The 21,515-nt window shown below is 35.6% G+C and overlaps 1 protein-coding gene across 1 annotated transcript; it reads right to left on the bottom strand.

Moving 5' to 3' along the window:
* Positions 1–810: 810 nt before the first annotated feature.
* LOC145095855 (L-type lectin-domain containing receptor kinase S.6-like) lies at positions 811–3,268 on the bottom strand. Its single transcript, XM_079033691.1, has one exon. It carries the CDS (start codon positions 2,987–2,989, stop codon positions 923–925), a length of 2,067 nt encoding a protein of 688 aa, XP_078889817.1. The 5' UTR covers positions 2,990–3,268; the 3' UTR covers positions 811–922.
* Between the last annotated feature and the right edge of the window lie 18,247 nt (positions 3,269–21,515).

Below are 21,515 nucleotides of genomic sequence, written 5' to 3' on the forward strand. Positions count from 1 at the left end.
AATTTTTTTTTTTTTTTGAAACAATGATCACTTTTATTGCAAAAGAAAAATATAGAGCGTGTTCGGCACTAAGCGTTTGAGAACTTATAACTTCTAGTGTTTGACAAAACGCTTTGTTTTGAACAGAAAATCTCGTTCGTCTCTACAAGCTTCTAACATTTAATATAAACAAAACGCTCTAAATTCAAATGTTACTTCATGTAGCGTTTAACAAAACACTACAAACTACCCGCTACCAGCTAATTTTGCCAAATACGCCCGTAATATCAAAAAGGAAATCACGTAAGCAGTTTGTTGTCATTTCCCCTTTATCTTAATAAAAAATGCAATTTCATTGTTATATATAAACCATATCCCTATTCTAATAAAAGAATACTTTTAATATCCTTTTGACACGTGTCATCGTAGTAGGCCTCCTAATTAATACACATTTTATTCTTTTTTTGTCATGTGTTACCCTTTAAACTTCTTAATTAATGCATGTCACTTGTAAACCTATTAATTCTAAATTTCAAATTTTAAAAATTTCACTTTAATTACAATAAATTAATAACAATGCAATAAAAATTAAAATAAAATTAATACAAATTATAAGGTGATATAATTTCACATATTTATTTAAATTAACGATTATAATTGATTAATAATTTTGTGTTCTAACTATTAAAGTTTAATTAATTTTGTAGTCGTGGTTTCACGGGTTATAAACTAATTACAAAATAAATCCATATAGTGTAACTGTTATTAATCCTCTGCTTTAGTTGGCCTAAGCATATCGACGATGACAATTAATCGTAATCTAACCTCTTTAGAATGTCATTAAAACGACGTAGTTCGAAATTGGAAAAAACATGTTGTAAAGTAAATGTACAAAAAAGCCCAAAATCACAAGCTTTCAAACAACAAAATTCAGTACAGCAAATCAACCAGCTTTGCTGCTAAAATGAGTCCTCGGAGTAGACCACGGCGTATCGGCATCTTCGCCACACATCCTAGCCACCATCTCCGTCGTCCTCTCCGGCATAACTGACTGAATCATCACCGTCGGCTTCTTCACCGGCAAATCTGGTACTAACCCTCCTCGCAGCATCCGTCCTGCCTCCTTCATCGTCGGTCTTCTCTGGGAATTGGGGTGCACACAGATCAATCCAGCCATCAACATCCTCTCCATATCCACCTTATCAAACCTCCCCATCAAATTCGGATCCGCCGCTGCAAACAAAATCCTCTTTTCCCACAAATCCCAAACCCACTCTGTCACCACAACCCCATCCTCGTTCACCGGCCGCTGCCCTGACGCCACCTCCAAAACCACCACCCCAAAACTGTAAACATCCGTTTTCACAGTCGGAATACCGGAATAAACATACTCCGGTGCCAGGTATCCCATCGTTCCTGCAGGCAACGTCGCATCACGCCCCCTCTCACTGTGCTCATAGACCTCCGCCAAACCAAAATCGCCCAATTTGGCGTTGAAATCGGCGTCCAGCATTATATTACAGGTTTTTACATCTCTATGAATGATCTGCCTCTCGCATTCTTCATGTAAATACACGAGAGCTGAAGAAACGCCTAAAAGTATATTCAATCGTTTCTCGAAAGTTAATGTCCGGGTGGCGTTGGTTCGCCGGTGGAGAAGCTTGTCGAGCGATCCATTGGGCATGTACTCGTAAACCAGAACCAATTCGTTCGCTTCACAGCACCATCCTTGAAGCTGCACTAAGTTCTTGTGACGTAAGCATCCCACCATTGTTGCGAGCTCCGTCGCGAACTGGTTCCCGAGTGTACTCGGTTGATTCACTTTGCTAAACCTCTTCACTGCAACATTCCCACAAGATGGAAGATTCGCTTCGTAAACTTTTGAAGACGCACCTTCTCCGATGATCCGGTTCTGATCAAACTCTTTTGTAGCTGATCTGATCTCCGATAATTTCAGTTTTTTGGGAACTCCGGCTTCTTGAAATCGATACATTTGGGCGGTTTCGTTGCATCGTTGTTTGATCGCTTGTCTCTTTGTTAAACACATACAATAAAGTACGGAAATAGTAGCAACCATTATCAGAAGAAAAGTGATGGACAACAAACCGAAAGCTAATTCGAGTACCCGATTGTCTTTATGATGATCATTGTATAAACTAATTTCAGCTTCTTCGATGCTTGGATCATCTGGATAACACATCAAACAGTTTCTTGAACTTACAGTTTCCATTTGCGTATTTGGAGTCAATGATTCAAATGTGTGAATCTGCAACTTCTGGATAGAGTGAATCGATGATCCTCTTCCATTAGACGCAGAAAACCCCACATACATGAACTCTTTTAGTGTCTTGGAAAGATCAATTGGAACCGCAAGAACAGAGTATTCAGGCTTAGTATCCGTGTACCCGACCCAAACCCGGATAATCTTTTCTGGGTCTCTATACTCGATCCAAACTGTAATCCTTTTCCCACTTTTCAAATCAATCCCTTCTGACATCAAATCAATCGACGCAACGGAAATGATGGAATCCACATCCACTCCGACGTGATTATCATTGATATCACCAAGACCCGGATTGAAAGTAGTATCAAATTCGATTGCGAAAAACGGGTGTGAAGCAGGGGAATCCGGTAAACCTAAATACCCATCGGTATGTGGTAAAGAACTGGGATCTGAAGCGATGAGGAAGGCGATACCGTCGCCGGCGAGGCATGGAGGAGAAGGTGGGACGATGGTGAAGGTGAAACGAGTGGAGAAAGAAACTGTGGAATTTGATGAAGAACGAAGAAAGCGAACAGGGAAAGAGTGGAGAACTCTGCCAACTGGTGAATTCGATCGAGAGTTGCAGGTAGTGAGTTCTTGAGTGAGGATAATAGAGTTGTTCTTGAAATGAGCGGAGCCAAGAAGGGTTAGGTTTTTCGTGGGTGAAGGTTGAGGGGGTGAAGAAGACGAAGAAGAAGCGAAGGTGAAGATGGAGGACACAAGAAGGAGATGAAAGTATGGAAGCATGGTTTACGAAAGAGAGAAGAAGATGTTGAGAGTGTATGGAAATGGGAGTTGGTAATCATGTAATGGTGTTTAGTTCTTGAAACCTGAAACTGAAAACTTTGACACAGAAAGAGAAAGACGAGAGAGACCATTGCCATTTGCCGCCCAATACTAACTGAAAAAACCCAGATTTCCCCCATCGAGTGCTTGAATTTTGTTTTATTTTGGAAGAAAACGAATATAAAATTATACAATATTTTAGCTTTAATCACCGAAATTGGAATTGAGATGTTACTATTTGACTTCTTAACATTATAAGATGGGCAAATCACTAAAATGTCGAAAAAAGCAAAATAGAATATTACAAAATACACCATCTTTGTTTAATGTTTGTGTTCGGTCCTCGATTGAGAATCATGACCCTTCATGTTAGAAAATCACAATTTAGAATGAAAGAAACTTTCCTAGTGAAGATTTGTGGTCATTTTCGCACACTAACAATCCCCATTGCAGACATGATTCATGTTCTAGAGTCATTTAGAAAGGAAACTTTCCCGGTGAAGGTTTCTAGGTTTCAGTCACGTTTACACATGACAATCCCCATTGCAAACATGACTCATGTTCTAGAGTCATTGTATTCATAGCCATAGGAGTTGAATGGAAACCAATAGAATATTTATCTTTAATATAACTATTAAAAATATAACATTTTATATTCAAACTTGACATTATTCAATTTTGAGTATGTTGTGTAATTTTATACAAAGTGTTGGGTTAGTGTTTGCATGTATGGAACTCATATGCGGGTTTGTCGATCCAACGAGTCATTTTCATGACATGACTATATAGCGTTTGATATATGGGTTCGTAGTTCATTCACTCAATTGTTCTCTCACACAATTGTAAATATTCTCTCATTCGCATATTAGGGTTTCTATTAGATTATGGTTTGTATTGTTCGTTGTATAATCGTTCATTAGTTTGAGGGAGTGAGTGAATTTGTAGTGAGACTTTTCTCTTATAATTGTTTGATGTAAAACGATCTGGTTTATAGCAAATAAACTGATCATGATGGACTATCCTTGAGTTTCTAATTTATTTACATGGTATCAGAGCAATAGGTGCCCCGATTGTTGATCTACAACAGTCTGCGACAATTCTATGTAACAAGGTTAGCGTTTGTAGTTCTCTTCTGCTTTTGCTTTCATTTTTTGTCCTGTTTACTATAAACCTTGTAGATTTGACATTGATAGTGTCAAATCTAGGGTTTTCGTGTTATTTCTTGTTGTTCAACATTTATTGTGTTGATCTGAGTCTATGGACTTGGTCATCTATTATATTGATCTTTTTTGTTTTAAGTTCTCCGTTACTGCGAGTTTATGCTTGTCGTGCAGAATTTTTTTGGAGAACTTCTAAGATCCTAAGGGATTTGTATCTGGTTGGTGATTCCAAGTAAATTTGACGCAACCGTTGTGTTATTCATTTAATCTCCTATAAGATGTTTAATTAACTCTATTAGAGAACGAATTTTGGGTTCCGATTAATTCCATTGTGAAATGGATCTGGAATATGAAATAACTCTATTATGGAACGAACTCTATGAGATATGATTACCTGGTTCTGCACTTCAAAAATGACAATTGGACCTCTTTGAGGATTTCTTGTTCCTTTTTTTACTCTCTTTCGTAGTGTAGTTGTGAGAGATTTTGGTTGTCTTGAGTACACCAATTACTTTGTGCATTTTATCTCATTATCTTGTGTGTTCTTGCTATATTCTTGTTTTCTCTCAACACTGTCTCTACATGTCTTGGGCCCTAACATACTGTGGTGACCATCTCGACTTCTGGTTGTTACAGTTGTTTGTTTTGTGTGATTCTACTTGATGGTGTATTTTTATAATCATGTTTCATGGTTGATCCTAATGATCCGCCTAAAAGGAATGGAAAGAATGATTCAATTAATTTTGATAATCCTCTTTACATTCATCCTTCTGATAATGCTACTACTTCCATTGTTACAATAAAACTCACTGGAAATGAAAACTTCCGTTTATGGAGAAGCTCCATGTGTAGGGCCCTTAGGCCCCGTTTGTGCGCATAACGGGATGAGACAGAACAGAACAAGGTCTTTTCACTGAGTGTTTGGCATGGACGGGACTGGGACAAAGTTAGTTGTTGACCAAGTCCAATGGGACTATTTCTCCAAAATTTAGTCTCATCCAAAATCATAAAACGCAATGGGAGAAAAATCAAATTGACAAAAAAAAGAATCCTTTCCAGTTTCCTTGTTATTTATCCACGATTCACATTTTCTACAAAAGTTGTAAAGAACCCCTTCAAGATGTTCGTTGGTAAATTTTTGATAGTTTACAAAAAGAAAAAAAAAATATTGCGGAAAATACGTTAAGTGTAATTTCTTATTTATGCCAACATTATATCTAATAAAAACAAAGAAATTGTCGTTTGAAGTGGCCAAGCATATGTAATGGTGTCCTCTTGTCATCAAATGAAAAGCTAAAAAAAAGCATTTTGGAATGTTTTTCAGTAGACATTATTTTGTAGCTAAGTATATTAACGATGGTTGTTGATATCTTCTAAAAATATATTACTGTAATAAACATATGGAAATATGAGACCTCCTTCCTTGTGTTTTAATGAATATGGAGGAGAGTAGGAGACAAAGATGTGATGGATAAAGATTGGATAATATCGAAGTCTGTACCATTATACGTATATATAAGGTATTAAGAGGGTGTTTGGCAAAGTTTATTTAAATTAACTTTTAACTTTTTAACTTATAGCTTATTAACTTATAAGGATATTAGAACATAATTTGTACAAAAAATCTTGGGCTAAGCTTATCCAGTGTCAAAATGCAATAAACTTATTAATTTATAGCCTATGTTTTTGTGTTGATGTAGGTTTAGGTTAAAGGGTATATTTGTTAATTTCTTTGAATGGTGAAATAAGAAGTTTTTGATAAGTAAGGGGTAAATAACTTATCTAAAAATGACTTATTGGAGGTTCCAAACAGCTATAAGCTGTTTTTTTTTAAAAGTTTTTACCCAAACACTCTTTTTGACTTATACTTTTTGACTTATACGAGTGTGGAACCAGTAATAAGTCAAAAAGTTCATTTTTTAAGCTTTGCCAAACACCCTCTAATTAGCATATAAAATGTCTATTTTATAATCATTACATGGTATGTAGTATTTTGGGGAACTCGTTAAGATTTGGGCTTACGGTTTTCAGTTTTTGTTTCAGGTACTTCCAAATCGAAAGAGAAGAGCCTAGGATGATTGCATAACACACACCACCTTTTTCCGTATTTTGAGAATTACTCTGATATGTTTTGATGTATTAACATACTTTGATCTTTTTGGGGTTGTATGACAATGTTTGGATTAATTTTTTAATAAATCAAAAAATGAAAGTTTGGGTCTTATTTTTGGGACGCTACAAAGTTTCACCTCCTTCAAAGGATCCAAAAATACCATAAGATCACAACAATGGCTCACAAACACTCAAATGAAGGATAGAGTTTCGTTCTCAGGGTTTGGAGAGGTGGAGGTTGGTCATAAGAAACTCCTAAAGGAACTTAAAGTGTTTAAATAGGGCACAAACACTAAAACTTAGGGTTTTCCCCAGTCGAACGTACGACCCACGTACTCCCACGTACGCCCCACATACATGGGCGCCTCCATGGCTAAACCTACGAGCCAGTATGCCCAACATACTCATAGAGTAGGCCCAACGTACTCGGCTAGGGACCAGTTTGAAAAGATTTTCAAATAAAGGGCTTAAAGAGAAAAACCTGAAATGCAGTGTTATAGAATTTGAAATGCAGTGTTACAGAATTTGATGGATTAAATAGTTTAACTAAGTGCACGTGTAAGGCTACCACTAAACTTAATTATCATTCAAAACTTATGAAACTTATGCAATTTCTAAATGGTCTTGATGATTCTTATAATAAATCGAAAAGTCATATTCTTCTCATAGATCCATTACCTAATGTTAAAACTTCTTTTTCCATAATTCCGCATGAATAATTACATAAAGAAAGGGTCCTTATCTAGTACTCAATCTTCTTCCAAAACTCAACCCACTGCTTTTAACAGTGGGTTTAACAACATGTTTAATTCCAACAATTCCAATAAGAATAAGATACAAGTTGTTCATTGTAAGAGTTATGGTTTGAAATGACATCCTATAGAAAAATGTTATAAAATTATTAGGTACCCTAATAATTTCATGTAACAACCTGTTTCGGATGTTTCTTAATTTCGGGTTTGTGGGCTATAATTCGATCAACAAAAGGGCTTTAGGCTTTAAGGAAGTAAAGGTTAGAGCTTATTGAGGAATGATAATATTGGTTACGAGATCTAAGCCCTTGATTTGTATGCTGGAACCAAAGGGTTAAATGGGAAAAGTTATTTGTCAGGTTTCATGCATGGATTATGGTTTCATTTTGATATGAGTAAGCCAAAAGTAACTAGATAGGATTATGCGGCTCTTCAATACCTTTCTGTGCAAATAAAGAACATCGAAAACAGAGTTAAAATGAAGAAGTTATGGTTGTTTGAAGTTGAATTAGAAGTTTGTGGTTTTGCCATACACTATGCAAGGCATAACTTGTTGAATGTTGGTTGTGTTTATAATGAGCTACGTGTGGCGTTACTTAGGTTATGCGGGTGTAATTGTCGTCAGCGAAAACCCTAATCCTAAGGTTTTGAGCCCTATTTAAGGGATCTAACTTCTTGGAACCCTTCCCATTACCAGCCTCCATCACCCCATACCGTTCTTTTGAAACCATAGCCACCAATTGTGTGTTTTCAATAACCGTGTCAAAAATACCCGTTACCCGAATTACCCGCCTGATTTTTTCAGGTATCGGGTACCGGGTTAACTTTTTCGGGTAAGTGGGTAACCCGAATTTTTTTCAGGTCGGGTAAAGGGTAAGTTGTTTGGGTTTCGGGTATACCCGATTTCCCAAATATATTTAACAAATAATGTCCCTTTATGAGTTTATTTGTCCCTCCCAATTCCCAAATACCAATTTCCCTCGTTGAGGCTCATTCTATTTTCCCCACGTCAAAAACCCTTATACCTTGTCCGCTCTTCGTTGGTGTTCGTCACCGGACACCGATCAATCAATTTCATCTAGTCGCCGCCACGTTGTAGTCATCAAGTGGTCGTCGGCTAGTCACAATCATCAGCTCGTCACCACTCCAGGAAAACATCACAAATTTGGACTTCAAACTTGAATGTAAGTGATAACAACCTTTTCTTCATCTCCATCGTCTTTAGTATAACTAAGATTGGTAGGAAGAGTGTTAGACTTAAGAGTCTTGTACCTTGTATATGAACTCTGTTTTCTTATTGGAACAGAAGAAAGATCGAAAACTTTCATCAGATTGGTGTTTTCGTCTTCCAGTAGCAAGGAAGGAGATGAGTCATTCTGTTTGGAGTTATCTTGATCTTCCTTCCCTAGATATGTTCTTTAGTGGGTCAAATTAAAGATTTGATGTTTTTAGCACCCTTTGATAGGTTATACATATATGATTCAGCAACAATGGTGGTGTATGAAAAGAATAGCAATAGTGGTCTTTGATTCTCCATACATGTATGTAACTGTAATCTATAGATGGAGACAAAAGTACTTTGAGCAATAACAGATTGATATAAATCTCAAAATTAATTAGATTCCTCTTAATGTAAACAACCTTGAATTTGGTGATCAATGAATTGTAAAACAGTTTGCGACTTGAAGGCAGTTGAGTGCATTAGAATTTAGAACTAAACAGATGCATGTAAATGAAAAAGTATTCAACAACAATAGGTTATATTCTTTATTTTTTGAATTAATAACAAAGTTTAGCACAACATACTTATTTCATTACATTTATTTTTAGGTGCCATTAAAAAATTTTAAAAAAATCGGGTAATACCCGAATTACCCTTACCCGACCCATTACCCGAATTACCCAAAGCCGAATTACCCGAATTTAATTTGGGTAGGGCAACGGGTAATTTTTTTATATGAAAAACCCGAATTAACCGACCCAAATTACCCGAAACCCGAAAATTTTACCCGATCAACACCCCTAGTTTTGGAAGCCTTAGTGTGATTTTGTGTGCATTCTTGAAGAAGGAGTCCATTGGAGAACCAAGTATGAGCTCCAAGCTTCATAGATTAAGACTTTGCACTTTATCACCAATCTCCAGAAGGTATAAATCTTGCATCTCGATGTTCCATTTGTTAGATCTAATTAGCTCATGGGTTTTATGCTTTTTGTCCCTTAATCTTGGTTCTTGTGAGTATGGGTTACTCCAAACCATTTGAGTGCCTCCTTATGATATTTTTGAGGTTATTAAGTCATAAAAATGAGAGCTTGGGCACTCTCATCCATCCATACATGAGTTTTTTTAACAATAGATAACTTTATGGACCTAGGTTTTGGTATTGTGCTCTTTGTGACCATACAAATGGATAAAGTTAGAGACTTTATCCATTAAGACATTTATTTAGATCATATATGGGAGTTTAAGAGTTTAGCTTGCTGTATTAAGAGCTTAATAGAAGTTTTTGGGATTAAGGGCATTACGCAGGGCGTAGCTCTATGCATGGGCGTAGATTAGTTATGTAGGGCATATGTCAACTGAGAGTTGACCATTGAATTTTGGCTAGTTTTACTTTTGTACTTAGCATTGGAAGGGAAAAATGGTATTTTGCCCAAAGGGGGTTTAATTATGAGCCTAGACCTTTCGTGGGTCACTCATTTCCTTGATTGTTAATTAGGGTTTATTTATGGCTATCTTTAGCAAGAGAAGACTTGATATCATCGGCTCGAGTGAGTGGTTAATCTTATCTTCAGGATTGAGGCAACTCTTCTCAATATACTCGTGGGTTGAAGGTGTTGGGTTTTCTATATATCAAATACACTTAAACTTGGTAGCAGACAAATCAAACTATGATCTACCTAAGTGTACATGCACCCTAGGATCTATGGCTTCATAATAATTACAACTACCCTATGAAACATAAAAACATAAAGAAGAAAACATACCTCTTATGTAGCCCTTGATCTCTATGTCTGAGATCTTGATCTTGTCCTCCACGAAGTTGCTTGGATGAGAGAACCCAAACTAGAATCCTAATGATATCACACCCAATGACACCATAGAGTGGAATAAAAATAACCAGGAGAAGGGTCAATTTCACAAACCCTAAGAGGGTTAGAAATCGTCCCTATGGGAGGAGAAGAAGGGTTGGCGAAACTTCAAGCCAAGGTGCAAGCTAGAATGAAATCCCTAAGCCCCTATTTATAGCCTTGGATCTCTTCCTAGGTTTTTTACTGCTTCACATGTGGTAAGGAATACCTATAACGAAATACACTCCTTATCCCATGTGGGCTGGAGTGATTTTCATCCAACACTAATTCCATAAGGGTTCTGGAATATTCCTAATCAACCAACTATTGATTCATTGCATATTCAACCGTTTGATTAATTAAACTATTAATTAATTCCCAAAATATATTTTCAATTAGTTTCTAATTAATTATTAACCATAATAATTAATAAACCAATTTCTCCTTTATTTATTTGTAACATCCCAAAATCCAAGACCAAAATTTCATTTTTAATTTAATAATTCATTAAACAGATTATTAAAAACATCATTGGGTTATCCCATATCATAAAAACCCACAAGTCATATGTCACAAAACAAGTCATAATAATGTCAGAGTACAAATCCCAAGAACATCATAGTGCGGAAAATAGTGGTGTGATGCATTGCAGTCATGTCGACTCCTTTCCCTTCGAAGAGGAAGTACCTGAAACCAAAACTGAAAATTGTACGCACAAAGCTTAGTGAGCTCCCCCATCATACCACATACCATATAATCACATAACGCCTAACATATATGGGTGTTGGAATCCCCTTCGGTCTTTTTCAACCGGTAACTGCCTAGCATATCTAGGTGCTGGCCTCCCCTTTGGTCTCTTTCAACCGGTAACCAGGGACTATATCACCCCTACCACTACCACATAATACCCTAGCATATACATATAAATCATATACTGCCTAGCATACATGGGTTCTGGCCTCCCCTTCGGTCTCTTTCAACCGGTAACAGGGGACTATTTCACCCTTATCACTATCACATAATAACATAACATACTAGCACATAAAGCATAACAGATAGTGGCATACCAGACGATTATTACAAATATAATCCACTCATCTATAATCAATACTATTGGGCCGACATTGGTGCCTTTTACCCACTCCTACTGGAAGGTATCTCACCTCAAATGTTGTGAAGTAGCTGAAATGTCATCGGCACTGAAATCTGCCCCACTCATACTCCTACACATAAATATTTCCTTTAGTTACCCCCTTTTCATGCTCATAACCCCTTAAGGGTCAACTTTGGTCAAAGTCAAAGTCAAGGTCAACACCCTGGTCAAAGTCAACATTTCGACTTGACTCAACTCGCTGAGTTGACCTATCAACTCGTCGAGTTCCATAAATCTGAAAACTCTGAACCCGCGATCCAACTCGTCGAGTTCTTTCACAACTCATTGAGTTCCTCCTATCCACGTTATCGAGACTTTCCCATTCTACTCGACGAGTCATCCTTGAACTCGTCGAGTTTTCCTTTTACAGAATCTGGACATTTCAACCCAACTCGTTGAGTTCCTCTATGGACTCGACGAGTTCTTCATTATGTTGAGACGTCTTAATAGATTAAGCTCCTATCCTTCAGATCTAGACTCCACACTTCTTCTACACACTGAAAATGTCCTTTTAAGGGTGAAGTTTCCAACTTTACCCGTTAATAGCTTCCTTTAATGGGTTTAGCTCAAACCCTAATTCTTCGAGATCTATATCTTGATCCAAAAGCCATATATAATTCAAACTAAGGCATACAAACTGAGATCTAGACCCTAAACATCATTTGAACACGTAAAGTTTCTGCCTTTATCTCCATGCATGGCTTCTTTGGGCTTAAAAGGCCTTGGACGAAAATATGATGGATACCCATCATAATTTCGTTCCCCCTTAAGTCCATTAGGTTTCCTTAACCCAAAACTCAACTATCATACATTTGACAGTTTATACCCCTTTATTCAATTAATCTCTTTTGGTCACCAAATTAATTCCTAATTAATTTAGGACCAATACTAACTAAATAAATATGATTTCTCCTTTAATATATTATTCTTATAATATATTAATAACCCATAATATTCTCTCTTTCTCCTTAAATTACCTTGTCAAGTTGCTTTGAAGAAGGCAACCCAAAAGGACCATGCACAACCGGGTCAAGTACATACCAAATATAGTTACGGGCTTAGACACTATTCCAACACCATTTCCCAAAAGCTAACATTCTTGGACCAAAACCCCCCATAAAAGTGAAATGAATAGATCTAAGAAACCATTAAGCAAGTTTGAGACTTGGTTACCCGAAAATGCTGCAAATAGAGTGAAGTTTTTGGATCTACTGTCTTCTTATTAAGTCCTCTAGCTTCCTCTTCTTCCACATGCTTCGAAAGCACAAGTTTTCTCTCAAAAAGGTCTAACAAGCTTACACAAGGCTCTAGGGTTTTGTGGCTAGGGTTTTGCGACTTGGAGGCTGTGAATGAGGCCAACCTTTAGGGTTTAATGTGTTTAAATAAGGTGCAAAACCCTGAAATTAGGGTTTCACTCTACCAGCCCTACTCGTCGAGTTGGGGCTCTCAACTCTTCGAGTAGGTTTCTTAACCCGCGTCCCAAAAATAATTCCTACTCGACGAGTTTGGGGCCTCCAACTCGTCGAGTTCTCATATACAATGAATAAATTTTATTTAAAATACATATCAGGAACCAGTTGTTACATTATTCTACTCAATTTGGGTCTTGAGGGCAACCCAAAAGGACCCCGTTATTATTAGAAATGTTACCAATAGTTAATGACCTTGGACACTTTTTCCAATAGTTTCCCACTTGGACAAGTCATCAACTATATATGGTCCAATACTTCTCCAATAATCAACAGAGAGTTAGCCATCCAATGCAACTATTGAATTCTTGATCTCGTCAATATTCAACTCTTAGATAAGTGATCAACTATTCCTTCGTTCTATGATGTATGTATGAATTCGAGACATGGATAATGGTAAATCTCAAAATTCAAGATTATATTTCCCGATATAGATTTGTGATGACTACATCTAACTACTAAATTGAACACATCAATTTTAGTCAGGGCTCGGCCAAGCACTTTAACATTGTTAGCACCAAATCATCGAGCGACCTATAGATATCGCTTCTTCTTCTAAGGCAAAAGGAACAAATAAACTTGAACTACATAGTTTTTGTCTACTTCATCATGTCTCACATGTACATACCCTTTATAACTACCAGTTACAGATAGCGTTGAGTAAACCAATGCATAACATAATCACAAAGAAAACCCCTACATGTACATAGGTTTGAAGAATAGAAGATATTATCGTCTTAGAATTACTTGTGACTATATCCATGAAGCAATCTCTAAGCGTGGGTTGGTCCAATACTTAAATATCTATTATGTAATCATGAGTGTTAGCAAAATATCTATGATATGTCCAATCACCATGGACAATCCACCAATACTCATGACTATCTTGAATCACTACTTACTTCCAAGAGTATGACCGAGTATGCACGTTTGAATAAATTAATACTCGGGAAGTGGGATCTAAACATGCAAAAGGAGAACACAGTGATAAGTTAATTGAAATGACTGATCTCCATCATATATTAAGACCTCCACTTAATAATCGCCAAAACAAATTAAAACTTACATTGCTTAAGTTCTCAAGTTTAAAACAAACAAAACTAAAAGGTTTTTAAGCCAATTCATTTGCAAATCTAATGTCTCTCGACTTTTTTCTGACTGCCAGACTTGGTCGGTGACATTGGCTTGTGGAATAGATCGACAAGATTATCTTTAGATATGACTTATTGACTATGATGTATTTACATTCGAAAAACTATTAAATGTAATGGTACTTACTGAGTATGTATCATGTGAGCTTGTGTGACTTAGGATCCATACTCGAGATAAGTTCACCCTTATATTCACAAGAGCCTCCAAAAGGACCATCAATTATTGAATTTCAACAAAGATGTCACTAATGGATCTATTTCAGTCACATTGTATTCTTTGTAATTTAACAAACTGCAATGTAATCTAAGTTTGTTAAATACACTATGGTGTATTACTTGGTACTCTTCCACGCTAATACATCACCATTCAGTAAAAGCACGAATTCTGACTGCGAACAAAATCGTCTTTATCAGCGTGGAACTTAGCATCAATGTAACTTTTACAATGATCTCTTCAATATTGTCAAGATCTTTTCCTCTATCCTCATAGGACACTTAGGAATGTTCTTCATCTCGGTTCATTGATTCTTGCAAAATTGATCTAATCAAACTTGTCATCCTCAAAGCATACGGTTCATCGGATATGGTATATGTCATATCATATATGATCGTTCCCATACCAGAAGCATGTGGGACACGAATCATAACCTCTAGTTCAATAGTAGAACTAGGACATTAGAATCGCTCAATGTCATGCCATACTAAGCACAAGCTCATTTTTGAGTTCTACATGTCAAGTTTCCTCAAGACTCCATGCACTTTTGCTTAATCCAACGAATCACTTAGATCTATCTCCATAGATCATTATATTATGTACATGTGTTATATCTCCTATGTGTATCATAGCGAAACAATTCTCATACCAAGAAAGCTTTTACACCTGCTTAGTTAGAACACAGTTTCCTATGAATTGTACATTGTTAATATACAACATAAGGGTGATACTAATGCTCCCACTAGAATTGACATATATATGGCTCATATATGTTTATCAAAACTCAAAATTCTTGAACTTTCAAATATTCCATTTACTCCTACTATCTTTGACATATGTATGGGTCATCTTTATTTCTTGAAATTCAAACTCCTTGAACTTTCTCATTGAAACAATGATCCCACTTGCGAGATGCTTATTTCGATCCATAAATGAACTTATTTCTTGGTTTGATTATGTTTTTATTCCTATCCATGCTTGTCTATTCTTGAATATCCAGTTATGCCTAATGGTTAAGGCCAAGTGCTTGATCTACCAATTTTCGATATACATGGATTGAATCTCGCTTTCAATATCTTCCTTCCATTTTGTAGCCTGTAGGGCCTACCATAGCTTCAAATAGTTGTCAACTCTAATTACTATCTACCAGTGACTTATATACCTCAGTAATATAAACTCTTATATAACTAGGTGTATGGCGTTCACTATCAGATCTAAAAGGAAAAGTGGAAATATGTCAGTTTCCTTAATAGTGCTTTCAATCCCTAATTGAATGCTAGGTCCAACTTTAGGTTCTTTGTTGGTTGAATCTTGAATCTTATCAAGATCAATATGGCTCCCACTAGCCCTTTTTGGATATTTGTTCCCTCTCTTGGAGGACTCAACTCCGAGTAACATACACTTTGTTCTCAGAAGGTTTGTTAAAAAAAACTATCCAAAATGCTTGATGGGTTCTCCAACGAGCTAACACATCTCCATTCCAAGTTTTAGATTGTCGAGCGCTTCATGATGAGAGTAAGCCTCATAATCATAGACTTACATATGTGCTAGTGAGAAGTGAATCCCACTCCACATATCATAAAGTGTTTTATATTTGTTGGTACAAGACCAAAGGACTTCTCGTAACACTGTTCATGGTACAATCCATGAATTGTTAGTAATCATAATGTGACTCATCTAGTACAAAATCAATGCATGATTTGTTTCTCTATTCAACTAACACTTCCTGGTGGCAATGTTCTGGGTGGAGATATCTCGTGAGACTCTTTCATAATTCCTTAGATGATCGACAAAGTTTTGGACTGAGATGCTCACTATGAGCATCTCATCCTAATTGCCCAGTTGATTCTTAGCTTCACTTCACGAGAGCTCTGAACACCTAAAAGGTCCAAACTCTTGTTCATACGAAGTTGGTCTTACCATGCATTGTGGTTAATCTGAAGGGTCCATTAGTTCAAAATAATTTCAATAAATATTCACATCACCTAGTGATGTATCACCATCATTCTTGATAAATAAGATTTGCATTTATCATAAGACTCAAGGTCAAATGATATCCAAAATCCAATCCAACTAGATACTTGGTAATGTGTTTCTTATTTATGTATCCAAGACTATGATTCCACAAGTACATTTCACCCAAACCTTTTGGATGTATATGAATCAGTACATATTGTGGTCATTTTGAATGATCAATTAGGTAAACTAATTGCAACAAATATTAACAATAATACACCTTATTCAAATATTCGAATCAAATTTGAACAATTGCTACTATACTAGTTTCACAGATTTCATAAACGGAAATAAAGATATCAAATTTCTACCAAGATAACTCGAGGTTCCAACCAACAAAATACTCTATATTTAAATAATTCATAACTATCTCATGAATCATAGTATAAACAATTTCAATTATAAGACCATAGACTAAATATTTGAAAAGAGTTGCCTTTTGATCAGTCTTCTTGCTTCATTTTTGTCACTGCACATTCTTGTAAATGTCAGTACTTAATCCTTAGTAAAAAATACTTAAAAAGTTATAAGTAATGTTCTAATGGCATTATAAATCCATATATTTGATTGAACACCAAACATGGGAGAGCTAATTATCTTTTGATCCTATGAAAAGTAGCAAGGGCTCGTAATCCATGATCAATTTTAACTTCTTCATGTTTCAGTCTTTTCACCTTAAATATATATTTAGGGCATGTATGTTTTCTTTGTCCTTTCTTGTTATGGAAACGAATAGCCATCAGAACATGTCTCAGAATAAGACTTCATTTGTCCTAGATATTTTTTTTAGATTAGGTATACTAACACTAATCGCCTTTTAACCTATTGGCAATTTGTTTTCTTCATCTTGACACTTCTATTCATTATAGTAGATATATGGGAGTCTTTTGAAGTTCGAGTTTCTATGATTGGTCATGTTATTTCCAAAAGGAAACCTTAACATGCTACATAACTCCTTCATGGACATTCCAAATTGTTCATATCAAAATCATAGTGAACTGATCATATGCACATGTTAGTTAGTCGACTAACCTATGACATCCCCAATTTTCTCGGCCAGAAAAGACCGATTTAGTTTATGCTTTTAAAATAAAATCAAATTAATTTTTCAAAAGATGTTGTGGAATTTGTTCCCAAAACAAAATATAATAAAAATTTATCAAAACATTTATTAAAGAAATATATATATTTTCATTATATAACAAAACCTTGGGATGTCATGTTCCGATAAAGACCCAAAGCATAAACAGTACATTATAAGCCTTACAACATTTATTTACAACTACTGGCCTATAATCAAAAAGTCCCTCGTTGTCATCCAACTATGCTCTGGGTCCACTACCTGTAATATAAAAAGTTGAGTGGGTCAGGCTTGGAGTCTGGTGAGCATATAGGGTTTTCAACCCCCCAAATAATAAATTTATTAATTTTCATCAACCAACAATAAATTTATTAATTTCATGAAACAACAATAACCCTGATTACCCGTTCCCGTTATCCTCACTTTACGTCCCTAAACACCATTCATAAGGGACCTAGCCTAAGGATTTTCATCGGGGTGACAACACTGCTTTAGGGGATTCCTCAGCAATTTATGTCAAATAAGGCAACCACGTGGAGGATGGAGTATTCCATTGAACACTAAGTTCACAAACACCTACAGGTTGCGAGCCTGCTAACGTTCCACTGGACTGTCAAGAAATGTTTGTGGTCTTCATTTATACTCCACTAGATGACTGAAACAATTACAATATCGAGGTCTCTCATCATTTTAACACACATCAAATATTTCATCTACCCATGTTTTATCCAACATATTTGTAGATAAAAATACATATACATTTTAAAATTTGTATAAAATATTTATTCAACACCCATCTCAAATAAACAAACAATATAATTACACATAGCAAGTATTTTATAGAAAATACTTCATATCTATGTGTAAGAAGAAAGTGACTATACACTCACTTGTTAAGACGATAATTGGGCAGCACTTCGTCTCTTAAAATGATCGTTTCCAATAAAAACCGGGAAGTTTTCCCCAAAACTGGGCTCCACACAGGCAGAGTTTCGGCTTGAAAATATAATTTTCTCGGGAACTTCGGAGCTTCAGGACTTGCTTCGGGTGTCGGGGATGATATCGGGGCTTTGAGGGGTTAAAAGTAGGCTAATATAGAGTAAAGAGTGAAAGAGAATTGAGTTTGTAAACAAAAACCCGTAAGCCATCGGGTGCTATTTATAGGAGGCTGAAGCTCCTAAGTACGTTGGGTGTAATGCTCAGGTATGCGGGGCGTAGTGCCTCGCCAGGTTCTTCGCTAGGTGTACACTAGTACGTTGGGCGTACTAGGGGATAACTCCAAACTCAACAAGGCTATGACACATGGAATTCATGCAAAGGAGTAGGGGAGGTGACGGACTTCGAGTTACGTACACGAGTACGCTGGGCGTACTCCCATTTTCCAAACTTCAAAAATTCATATTTTTTGCATACGAGCTTCGTTTTTTACGTTCTTTATATCCACGCGTAGGTCAGACAATGCTCTACAACTTTCGTTTAGACTTTGTTGGCTAATTTTGATCTAATTTTTAAAGTTATATTTTTAACAGACCGGGATAGGAAAAGTCCGTTAAAAATTCATAACTTCTTCATCCAACGTCCGTTTTCATCTGTCTTTTTACCGTTGCACTAATATCGACGAGATCTTCGATTCTCATTTAGATAGTTTTGGTTAAAAATCACTCGATCCAAATTTCGAGTTTTAGACTGCATACTGCTAAGTCGAAATTAGAAAAATCATAACTTCCTCATACGAAGTCAGATTTGGGCGTTCTTTTTATGCATGCTCTCGTTTTAACAAACTCTACGACTTTCGTTTAGATCACTAATGCTAAAAACCACTTTATCGTAAATTTACTTTTTACGTCATACAACGTTGTGCCGGTTCTGTCGCGAAACTTCGATAGGTCATAACTTCTTCATTATAACTCGGATTTCGGCATTCATTATATCTCCGGAATCCTTATTCCAACAACTACAACTTCATTCTTAGATATCAAGTTTATCTAACATTTATTTTCGATGCTTATTTTTATTCTTAAATTATTAAATCACAATAATTAAGCAATAAACACAAAATAATCAAATAATACATATTTATTATTTCAAAACAAATTACAAAGATTGACTTAGACTATTACATCATTAATGCCTAGCCTAGAAACACGGGCATTACATAACCCTAGTCAACTCCTAACTCAAGCAAATTCCATTTTACTTCAATATGTCAGTTTACAACGTACACTTGATAACTGTACTTTTAATAGATTATAATGCAATGTTTGGAGTAACCGAGGAAGAGCTTTATCAAAGGCATGATCTTTCGTCTTGTTTATAATAGCTATTCTCAAACTACAAATTTGACAAGATTGATCATCCTCATAGCTAATCCTTTCAAAGTTTTTATAGCAGTAGATTTTAGTGGATGAGGTTATAAACATCATTTAATATCAATTCCCTTTACATTTTGTTTTACTTATCCTTATAAAATAATCACCCTAAATAAAATTATTTAAGAAGGCTAGGATCCATATTTGGCTCCATGGTGTGTAAAGGGATGCCAGAAATACACCATAAAATTATTTAGTTAGGCAAATCCCTTTGCCAATTTCGATCACCACGAAATTCCTAGATCTTTGAGATTCATTAACTATCAATGAAATGTTAATCTCGAACTATGTTCATCTCAAATTCAATTATGGGGTCACCGCGAATCACTGAACATATGGTGAATCATCCATATAAAATCGCATGGTTCCTAGCTCAAGTTACGCTTGAGATTTGCGAGTTCCACATCATTGTCTACTTATACTCTCAAATTGACGCACCGGTTAACCACACGAGCTCCATTAACATGTTATAAAGAGAATGTGCAACATTAATGATAACATAAGATTCTCTTTAAATAGATTATGAATTAACCATACAAGATCGCATGGTTCCAGGCTCAAGTTACGCTTGAGATTCACGAGTTCTATATCCTTTTCAACTATACTCTAGATTGATGTGCCGGTTAAATTCACGAGCTCCATCAACAAAATATAAAGAGAATGTGCAATTTCATGGATAACTTAAGACTCACATTCTATTAATAAAACAAGATTTTATTTTATACTTGTATTTAAAATACTTTTGGATTGACCATATTCACTATCAAGCCCTTTTGGTAACTTCATTCTCAAAATGCAATATGGCGGTGAGGATGGTAAGCACGAAACATATTAAAAACCAACCTCATTAGGAATCATAGAGACCTCCTTAAACCCCTACATCCAAATGGTTGAGCATAGTAATGGTAAGACTGATAATGTCAACATTTAAACACGCTAGGGTCATGTTGTAAGTTTCTTATACATAGAATAGACACAATTCTAATATATATATATATATATATATATATATATATATATATATATATATATATATATATATATATAAGAAACATAGAATAGACACAATTCTAATATATATATATATATATATATATATATATATATATATATATATATACATATAAGGGGTAAATTTAAAACTCTTTAAATTTATTTGTCTATTATTAATTCTAATTAATTGTAAATTAATATTCAAATTCAAATAATCATATTTATTATTTTCCATATTTAAAATTTTTTAAATTTGGTATTAATTCATATTTAATAAATCTTCAAGTTTGAAAAAAAAGGAGAAACCCTGATTTGGGTTGCTCACGTTGTGAGCATAAGGCTCTCACGTCGTGAGATGCGACAAAGGTTTGTTCAATTTTGAATTTTCTTCTTCCTTTCAATTTCAAACAATAATTTACAAATGATAGAGATTAAGGGTGCTAGTAATTATGAACCAATGGCTTTGATACCACTGTTGGGTTTTCTATGCATCAAATACACTTAAACTAGGTAGTGGAAAAATCAAACTATGATATACCTAAGTGTACATGCACGCTAGGATCTATGGCTTCATACTACTTACAACTAACCTATGAAACATAAAAACATAAAGAAGAAAACATACCTCTTATGTATCCCTTGATATCCATGCTTGAGATCTTGATTTTGTCCTCCACGAAGTTAACCCAAACCAGAATCCTTCTAATGGTATCATACCTAATGACACCAAAGATTGTAATAAAAGTAAAAAGGAGAACGGTCAATTTCACAAACCCTACGAAGGTTAGAAATCTTCCTTATGGGAGGAGGAAGAAGGGTTGGCGAAACTTCGAGCCAAGGTGTAAGCAAGACTGATATTCCTAAGGCTGTATTTATAGCCTTGGATCTCTTCCTAGGTTTTGTACTCCTTCCTCTGTGGGATGGAATATCTATAACAAAATTCACTCC

Source organism: Lactuca serriola, chromosome 1 (genome assembly GCF_051521515.1).
Source record: "Lactuca serriola cultivar US96UC23 chromosome 1, Lser_US96UC23_V15, whole genome shotgun sequence".
NCBI lineage: Eukaryota > Viridiplantae > Streptophyta > Magnoliopsida > Asterales > Asteraceae > Lactuca > Lactuca serriola.